Raw genomic sequence first — 9137 nt, forward strand, 5'->3', positions numbered from 1 at the left:
GAGTCGTTGAAAGACATTTAGTATTTTTTGAGGTCACCGTATTTCGAACCAAATCAATAGGTGATGGAGTGCACAGGGTCTCGTCTGTCGGAGCTCTTCGGCTTTTAGTGTCGTATTGGTCGCATTGTTGTGCTAGTACTTCTTGGTTGTGGCGTTTGTGTAAGGTAAAGAAGCAAGAAGTATTTTTATCGAGGCATCCAGTTAAATGGGAGTGTAAATACTTAAAATAAAAGCAGAAGAGTTTTGCGCGCTATTTTTTTTTATTATTTTATCTTTCATCTTCATTGCATGGGGCAAATACTGTTGTGGACTGAACTCTTGTCATCGCTGGAGGACCTTCCGCATGTGTGCTGGTAGTTTAGGCTTTTCACTGCTTTGAATCTCGGATTGGACGCGCCCCAAGATGTGCGATTCCCAGTCGGAAATTAATGCGTCTTCATCCTCTTGTTGTTCTGCATTCATAAATCGCTCGAAGGCAGATGGGGATTGGCCAATCCGCGGGCTTTCTTTGTCCGGCGCGTCCTTGAGGATGGCTGCGACGTCCGCTGCCTCGCTGCTGTCTGCCCCATGAATGACCGCAGTAGGGCAGTGCGCCTCCGCGTGGCGAAGAAGCAGCACCTTTTCTATTCGTAGCGCCAAGGCCGTGAGAGAACGGGATGTGTCCGCGATGAACGAGGCGTAAACATGCGGGCAGTCCTGCGATAAGTTTGTATTTTGAGCGCACCTAATCCACTTGCGGCACCACAAGACGGTGTGGTTTTGCGCAACAACGCCCGTCGGCGGGGCAAAGCGGCTGGCGATGTAACGATAAAACAGCACGAACGCCTCGCACGTTAGAAGATACACGCTGTGATGGTGCTGCCCCATACAATGGGAAACTGCACGCATGAGGTCTTTTGTCTCCTCGAAAAAGTTTCGTGCAATAATGCCACGCGCTGCGAGGCTCACCAGACGCTCGGCTTGACGACAGAGTCGCATCTCCTCCGCGGGCATCTCGCTGTCCCGCCACCGCTCCCCGCAACGGTGGCACACCCAGGGCTCAAATGATGCGAACCGGCATTGTAGTGCAACTCTGTTTGCCTCTTCCAGTGCACTCCCACACTTCTGAGGGCATTGCGTGTGCGAAAGGAGTCGGTAGCGCCAACCCGCCTCGCCCCGACAGAGGGGACATGGAAAGGCACGTAGAGCATCTGTCCCGTTTACTCCTTCACCCATCACACCGCATGCGTGGCGGGGACCACTCACCTCACCAGTGCAGCGGCTGCATGTGCAGCAACATCCGACGTTCGCGCGCACAGACTCTTGTCGGAGAGGAACTGGGAGCTTCAGCACCATCTGCCGCGCAAGGTCAAAGCGGGGTCTCCAGAAGTTGTCGATCGTGAGTGGCTCGTGCGCATCTATGCTACGCAAAGCCCGCAACTCACAGGTAGCAGAATTCCAAATGCAATTTGGGGAACAGGAGTGAGAGACACGCGAAACAAGATCAAAAAAACCCCACTTTTTCGCACAATAGCATCGCCGCGAGGCCATTGACGTAAAAAAAAGTTTCACCATCCAGCAAGGCGGTGGTCCGTCAGAGAACGCGGTCAGGTACGTGGTTGCCGCTACAATTGCATCCGCCGTTGCGTCCCTCACACCGTGCAGACCATTCAGCAAAAGTGTCAAGTGGTCTTCTTTACTTCCAGGCAACCCCGCGCTTGTCAGCTCTTCACTTTCCTTCAGCAAGAAGGCATCAACAAGCGCCCGCAGTCCATCATCGTACACGGAAGTTTGTCGTGGAGCCGATGCGGGAGGAAAGCCATTGGCCTCCCAAGCCAATAACGGCACATCGTCACAGGCCACCACCTCACCAGACATAATTCGTCTACAAGCCCTCGGCGTCTCTCCCGGTGCCATCACAACCTTGGGGTACCTCCGAGTCCAAAGGTTTACGCGCTCAGCCTCCAATAGTCCCAAACGGGCCACAACGCCTTCCTCTGACTTGTACGGGATAAGTTTGGCGAGTCCCCTCCGCACTATGGCCAATGCTGCTTCGTTGTTGCCAAGAGCGAGAGACAGAAGCCCTGACAAAAGCAGTGTTATTGCCGTGGTCTCCGCAGTACTCTCACTGTCCGATAATGCCGCTGTAAGAAGTTCCACAGACTCCTTGATGAGCTCAGTTGAGTCTGCAACCACGACGTCACCAGTAAAGTCATCGGTGAAAAAAATTGCCTCTAGCAGGCGCAGTACCTGTAAATGGCACTGTGACCCCTTCCCCACCGAGGCAAGGTTTCTTAAAGCGTTCTCCAGTTGACTCCGCCTCTCTTGTTGCCTACATTTCTTCCGCCTCGTCGTTGCCAACCGCGCCACGGCATCCGTGCCGGACTGAACCTCGCAAAATGCCCGATGGCCAAACCAGCCAACCTCCGCACAGTTCGCAGAACAGTACAACAGTTGGTGGCAACGAGGGCAGGCAATGAACTCCCTGGCGTTGGAGCTCCCGTCAGCTGCATCAGCGCCAGTAGAGGCGCATATGAGGCATCTCACTTCCTCAACGACGCCCACCGCGAATGGCATGCACACACATATATATAAGACCTGAGTGTGTCTTCCCACTATTTCCACACAAGGAAGGGGAGAAAGTAGCACATACACAAGTGCGGTTTTCCAAGTGGCAACAACAACAAAGAGAATTATAACTAGTAATAATAAACCTGCTCGCTGTCTCGTTTGGAAGTATCGCGAGAAGCGGCAGAGAAACTTGGCTGCTCTTTCGTTGTTCTTCACGTGGATGTGGCGGTTTCCGTTCGTTTTCTGGCTAAACACGAAACAGCTTCGCCGCCATCAGCGCAATCCAGTGAAGCCTACTTGGGTTCGCCAGGTAGTCCACAGTCCGCTCCCAAACCAACGCGTCCACCGCCTCATCGTCAGCATCATTACCGTCAGCTCGGGGGCTCGCTTGGTCGGCCAAAAGCACCCTTGCCTTGTCCTTCACCGCCATCGGAGCGTACAGGCCGGTCCTAGCAAGTCCACGCCAGCCGAGCCATCGATGCACCCACTGGCGCACAGGGTCCTCTCGCCCACCATAAAGGTTCTTGCCAAGCAGCACGCGCTGCACGGCACGATATCGAAACGCGTTACCAACTTTCTTCCGCAAAAATGGAGCTTGTGGAAAATAATACAAGAGGTCCAGCGCATGGCTATTCACAGCAACGATGTGAATACTGCTCGGAAGCTTATGCCACCACCAATCCTGCACCTGCCGAGGGGACAGAGAGCAGTTATAAGGCGTGTAAATAAAAGTTACGGCATAAAATTGACGCAAAATCTCATTTACAGCTGCCTGGAACTCGACAGTGGCATCCTTCACATTTTCTTTGATACCCCCAAAGGTCGTGGATGGTGAGACAGGAACCCACGACACACGCCACTGAGCCTCCGTTTCTGGAGTGACCACGGACGCCTGCTCTTTCGAGACCGTTTCCCTCAGAGCTCTGGTGTAGTGCGAGACCTGGTCACAAGGGGCTGCTTCAACGAGAACACTACACGGGGCGTACTGGAGAATCATACTTGCCATGTGGCGCAGCTCCCGGTGAGACAACGACTTCTCGTCCCTGGGCGGCAGCACCACCAAGACAGTTTCCTTGGTGACCCACCCAGGTATGTAGGGACGCCGAGGTTCCTCGCACAACGACACGGACACCCAGCCATCCTCGATCAGCTCCTCAAAGAGGAACATCACATACTCCCTAAGCAAAGAGTTATTTGTAGTCAAGCACACTGTGCGGCCCTCCACAAACAATGAGGACAACACTGCCGCATGCGCCATGGCACAGCAGCGTTCCAGCGTCAATAAATTTGTGGCAAGTGGAACCAAAATATGAATTGGCACACTTGCCAATCGACCATTCTCGTCAATGGGGCAGCCCTCACCCCGGATAAAGTTGTGGTGGTATCGTTCGTCCTCCTCGTGGTCGACGGCGAGCGGGGAGGGAAGCGCCGAGCGGCATGCATCGTTCACCGACGACGAGGAGGATGACACGGGGGAGAGCGCTTTTCGACGGGCCCAAGACGCAAAAGGGGATTGTTGTAATGAGCGGCAGCTGCTCCGCGCCGTTCGTCCGAACAAGCGGTCGTCGTCGCTTGCCCTGCCCTGCATGCCTTGAACAGCAAGCAATAGCTTTCGATTCCCCCCAAGACGACGAGAGCCTGCACCTTCGCCGCGAGATCCCCTGCTGCATCTGCCGGATAGCCTCCCACCGTGTGTTGCACCCCTGCGCGTCCGTCGCTTCTTCCTTTTTTCCTCCTCTTCCTCCTCCGCCCGTTCGTCTTGTTCAGGGTGCCATGCATGCGGCGCCGGCACCTGCTCGGCGGCGGCATTGATGTTAGCATCCATTTTCACGGCAACCGTCGTGAAGGGGTCGACAAAACGCTCCATCATGCGCGTAGGGAACACGTCAGCCACCACGCTGCGCTGCACACGACGCGTAGTGGCATAGGGAAGCCTAAGGCGCGCCAATGTGTCCTGCACATCGCGTAGGGAACGCACCCACATCAAGAAGGACAAACAAAGCCGAAGACGCACACAATACGGGAGCTTGTGAACTAACAGATAATGACGTCTCTGCGCCAAAGGCGATAGACGCCCCTGCAGCGCCGCAACATTTATGCCGCGTTCGCGCTGACGAAGCAAACGGGTGACGATGTTCGCAGTCTTTTCCTCTTCGTCCCCATCGCCTTGTGCAGCAAAGGAGGACCTCTCGAGCAATGCTGGGGCGCGCCTCCCGAGATCGACGAGCGTTGTCCACTTCTCCACGGGGTGTAGACGCAGCCACACCCATGGGCGCAGTCCTGCCGCTGTTGCTGTTGTGCCGTCTGACGCACCGGCAACCTTCCTGACACCAGTGGTTTCCTCCTTTTTGGTGTCTACTCCTGCGTGCAGCCAACGTCCGGGGCTGCAGACAGCCGACACGCGGTGTGGCGCAGCCCATCGGGGCCGCATTCACCGCTTACGAGCCTCTCAGCAACCACATACAAGAAAGGAGGGGGAAAAGCAGAAGAGCAAGATAATGGTTTTGTGCACACACAGCGAGAGCCAATAGAGGCAAAGTTTGTGAACCGTGTTACTTTATGGATATGACATGGGTGTTCATCCCTGCCACTTTCTTTCCATCGTTTTTAGCGGGAGTATGTCCTTCACGTCCTCTTCTTCAACCAGAAGTGAGGGAAGGGGCGGCCATACCCGTGGATCTAAGGCTATCCAAAGGAGGAGAAGTTCAGTTCGCAGAAGACAAACCTACACTCACCACACAAAGGAAAGAAAAGGAAATGAAAAGACAGCAAGAAAAGCGACGGACTGAAAGATTTACACTTCGCAAAGCATCATTGCCGCTTCTGCTGCAGAAGCGAAAGGACACTCTCAAAGTCGATCGTCCCGGTAGCGAACAACGTGCACTGGAGTGACTCTCGGGCGCGGACTAGGTCCTCTCTGAGCTGCAGCCGCCGTCCTTCGGTCTCATTCCACTGAAGAGCAACATTATGACATTTCGCTCTGGAGGAATTGCCGCAGCCGCTAGACGATGGCTGTGATGCATGTGATGTCCGCGAGATCTGCAGAGGAGCCGACTTGGCGGCGGGTGCCGTAGTACGCCACGGGCGGGCGGCACTTCTGCAAGGCTTCCGCTGAAGCCCATTATCGCCACCCGATCCATGTTTTTTGTTTGCCTCTGCCGCCTCGGAGATTGCAGTGTTGTCACACTCCGCCCTTTCAGGCGCCGCCACTGCCGGCGCCTCCCAAATGCCATGGCAGTGCAGAGAAGGAAAAGAAAACGCGTCGTCTCCACCCCTTCCGGCGACGGTGGCGTGGGCATAAGAGCACGCGTCAGATGCCGCCAGTCGCGGCTCCCCTAGCTGGGCATGACGCAACTGCATCCGCAGTGTCACGGCATCGAAGCTCTCCTCCGGCGGAAATCGTTGTGACAAAACAAAAAGCCAATGCTGCACCTTGATGTGGTGGACGATGCAGGCCGGCGAACATTGAAGACAATGCTGCTGCAGGGAAGACAGAGGAGCATCACACAGCTGCAGTCCACGAGAGCCTTCACAGAATACCGCCAGATTCGCCTCTAGCTGCGCAGGAAGAGGCGTCGTGGACCAGCAAAGGCTGGAGAGGTCGATGCACTTGCTGGGCATAATAGCATACAAGATAAGTGCGTAGTCGCAGCCAGTGTACTCGTATGGAGCGGTGCCAGTGAAAACGTTGCGCGGCAAACGTCCAGAATACTCGGCCACAAAGCAACAGATATCTTCATACACGGGCGGCGGCCCAAGCACCGCCTCTGACGAACGGGAAAAAGTCACATTATGGCCCTCGGCTGCCCAATTCTGAACCTCAGACATGTAAAAAGAGCAGCCGGCTCAACCGCCGCCACCTTCCTCCTCTATCTATCGATATAGCTTCAGTGAGTTATCTGTCCCACCACTGCCAGGATTCCGCTGAAAAACGTGGACAAAAAAAATAACAAGAACAAATAAAGCAACACAGACACACACATCCACATACATACACAGATGATGATGCCCAACATTATTTCTCTGCGGTTTCACACTTGGCAAGCGCATGCGTTCATGCATTATTGCAGGTGTGCCTCGTCCCCCTCAGAACTGTGTAAAACAACAAAACAACCGGACCACAACTGTAAAAAAAGTTGAACACCGGCAGTTTATTGCCTCTATTTTATTTGTTTTTTTTTGTTTTGCTTTTTCTCACCAGAACACCACTTCGTCGTCTTCGTCATGCCCAGCAGTGTTTTCTCGCGTAGACTTTTTCCCCACCACACGTCGCTCGCGTTCTAGTCGCGTAGCGAACCACGTCTGAAGCGTTGGCCCGCTGTTGGCGCTGTCTACACCCAGCCTCTTGACACGTCCAACGACGTCGCCAGTCTGCATTCCCGCGAAGAGTTGTCCATGCTTCACATCAATGGCGACAGAAAGGACGTCGTCCTCCGGGGCCCCGGGTCTCCACACCATGGTGGGCTCATAGCTTCCATCCACATACGTAAACTGCACCACGTGCCCCCCTGCAACATGCCGGTAGCCTGCTCGGTTAGTACACGTCATAAAGGACGGTTTTTCTTGAGAGAAGAGGGCACCTGTGCACGCCACCAACGGCGCTGTGTCTGTGGCACACGGAAGACCTCCAATTGGTGAGCAAACGTCCTCAACAACGCCGTTCTTTCCCATTTTTCGAAGATCCACCATGCGCACTTCAGAACCACACCGCACACACAGAATGGGACGGGATGTGTCTGGCTCCACCATGCCACCCACATGTTTTTCTGCAAAAAGCATCTCATTATTTTCGGATTTTGACGCAACACCCGACGACCTACTGCCGTACATGTCCAGTACGCCAAGGGCCCCCCCGGGTCGATACTTTTGACGCGAGTCCCACAGCTGCACCATCCCATCTTCCCCAGAAGTAGAAAACACAGATTTCTTGTCATTAGTGAGGCCTAGAATAGGCGCAACAGCTTCCACAACAACGTTATCTAATAGTTGCCCAGAACCGTGCTTGACTGCATAAACAGACTGTCTGTCAAACGACGCCGCATCCCACATGCGGGCCGTGCTGTCCTGTGATCCAGTAAAAAAGCATGAAGGAACCGTTGGCGACGCTGCGGAGCAGGTTACAGGTGCTCTATGGCCTTTGCACTGGAGAACATCCACCATGCCACGCTGTCCCATAGCGCAGTACCCCAGCTGCTTGCCATTTGCAGCAATCAAAGCAGGTGAGTCGCCATCTTGACAAGCAACAAAGAACGACCCATCACTAGACGAGTGCACAGACACAACTGGTTGAAAACCTGAGATGCGGTTAGGAAATGGCGTGAGAACACGCGTAGGCTTTACCGCACGGCCTTCTATAGGAACAGTAAAATCCCACATACAAACAGAGCCTCCCTCCGCACCACTGCAGAGTATGTGGCCTGAAGGATTCAGACAGATGGAACGAACCCGACCCGTTGCCCCGTGAAGAACGTAGCCCAGGGACGTCAAAGAAGTCTTCAAATCAACCGTGCCAGAAGGTGTCATTGTGGGCTCTTTTCCTGTCGCTGCTTCTACATGGGGGGCCGATGGAGGCGGCGAGGGCGCAGGAACACTGCTGGTACTGCCTTTTGCAGCTAGTGTAGCTGAGAAGCGCGGGCGGTCGACCACGTTCTGCACCGCCTTTGTGCTGCTGATCTCTGCAGGGTCGTACGAGTCACTATCGCTATCGCCCATCATAAAGGCGTCCTGAACTTCCCCTTCCTCGTTGTGTGTGTGTTCTGCCCTCTCAGGGCCAAGGCCGCGGATGTGGCAGAGAGCTCTGCAGAACAAAAGTCACACGAGGGGGAAAGAGACCCTCAGTGACAGAGAAAAGGAAAGAAAGAAGGAAAGGAAAAAAAACGGAAAATGTAAGCGTGCAAAGTGAACTCGGCGGAATCCGGTTCGCGCTGAGTGCAAAGCCGGTCGTAAAGAAACCCGACTCCACGAACTCCACTGGAAAACCAGGAAGGCAAACGTTTTTTTTTTGCAAAAATAAGAACAAAGGAAAATATCTGAAAACACAAGGGTGTAGATCAAAGCCCGATCAATCGTCATGCCTACCAGTTCATGCGGTGCGGCGCATCACCCGGCTTGATGGTGAAGACGGAGTGAAGGTAGCCGGCCTTTTCCTTGCCGAGCGGGTCCTTCTTGATGGCCGCAATGAGCGCGGCGTCCACCTGCTTCTGCAGCTGCGCCCGGGCGTCGCTGACGGTCCCCTTCGGGGCCGCCTTCGCCGTCTTCTTCGCCTTTCGCTCCGCGGCCTTCTTTGCCTTGTCGCCCATGAACTCCCCCTCCGACTTGACGCGCTTCTCCTGCTTCGGGCGCGCGAAGATGTCGGCGGTGATGCCGCTCACGTCCACGTCCTTCACGTCAACCTTCGTCGAGGTCGCAATGAGGTAGCGGGAGTCGATGCGGCGGATCGGCACGCCGTTGTACTTCATCGGCCCGGAAACAACCAGCGGGCCGTTACCGGGGAGCTGCTTCAGGATCACCGCACGGCGGCCACGGAAGCGGCCGGCGAGGATGATCGCGATGGTGCCGGGCCTGCAGCGCTTCCGCAGCGTCGTGTA

The 9137-nt window shown here is 54.9% G+C and overlaps 5 protein-coding genes across 5 annotated transcripts in view, besides 4 other annotated features; all 5 read right to left on the minus strand.

The window, feature by feature from the left end:
• Positions 1-321: 321 nt before the first annotated feature.
• Tco025E_03557 (uncharacterized protein) lies at positions 322-2556 on the minus strand (the record flags this gene model as incomplete). The annotated part of the gene is made up of 1 exon (XM_029370475.1): positions 322-2556. The coding sequence occupies one exon, from the start codon at positions 2554-2556 to the stop codon at positions 322-324; it is 2235 nt and encodes a 744-aa protein (XP_029229460.1).
• A 241-nt stretch (positions 2557-2797) lies between these two features.
• Tco025E_03558 (uncharacterized protein) lies at positions 2798-4981 on the minus strand (the record flags this gene model as incomplete). Its single annotated transcript, XM_029370476.1, has 1 exon — positions 2798-4981. One exon carries the CDS (start codon positions 4979-4981, stop codon positions 2798-2800), a length of 2184 nt encoding a protein of 727 aa, XP_029229461.1.
• A 309-nt stretch (positions 4982-5290) lies between these two features.
• Positions 5291-5328: a sequence feature (A-rich).
• Positions 5329-5361: 33 nt separating this feature from the next.
• Positions 5362-6378, minus strand: Tco025E_03559 (uncharacterized protein; the record flags this gene model as incomplete). Its single annotated transcript, XM_029370477.1, has 1 exon — positions 5362-6378. One exon carries the CDS (start codon positions 6376-6378, stop codon positions 5362-5364), a length of 1017 nt encoding a protein of 338 aa, XP_029229462.1.
• Positions 6379-6517: 139 nt separating this feature from the next.
• Positions 6518-6548: a microsatellite.
• A 165-nt stretch (positions 6549-6713) lies between these two features.
• Positions 6714-6743: a microsatellite.
• Position 6744: 1 nt separating this feature from the next.
• Positions 6745-8265, minus strand: Tco025E_03560 (uncharacterized protein; the record flags this gene model as incomplete). The annotated part of the gene is made up of 1 exon (XM_029370478.1): positions 6745-8265. The coding sequence occupies one exon, from the start codon at positions 8263-8265 to the stop codon at positions 6745-6747; it is 1521 nt and encodes a 506-aa protein (XP_029229463.1).
• Positions 8266-8389: 124 nt separating this feature from the next.
• Positions 8390-8433: a sequence feature (GA-rich).
• Positions 8434-8624: 191 nt separating this feature from the next.
• The window catches only part of Tco025E_03561 (putative 60S ribosomal protein L6), a gene marked incomplete at both ends in the record, with an annotated part of 1044 nt that continues 531 nt past the window's right edge, over positions 8625-9137 (minus strand). Inside the window, one exon of the mRNA XM_029370479.1 lies at positions 8625-9137. This exon is cut by the window's right edge and continues 531 nt beyond it. Within this exon, the coding sequence (XP_029229464.1) occupies positions 8625-9137 (513 nt within the window).

Source organism: Trypanosoma conorhini (assembly GCF_003719485.1).
Source record: "Trypanosoma conorhini strain 025E chromosome Unknown Tco_14.4_contig_00164, whole genome shotgun sequence".
In the NCBI taxonomy this organism is placed as follows: Eukaryota; Euglenozoa; class Kinetoplastea; order Trypanosomatida; family Trypanosomatidae; genus Trypanosoma; species Trypanosoma conorhini.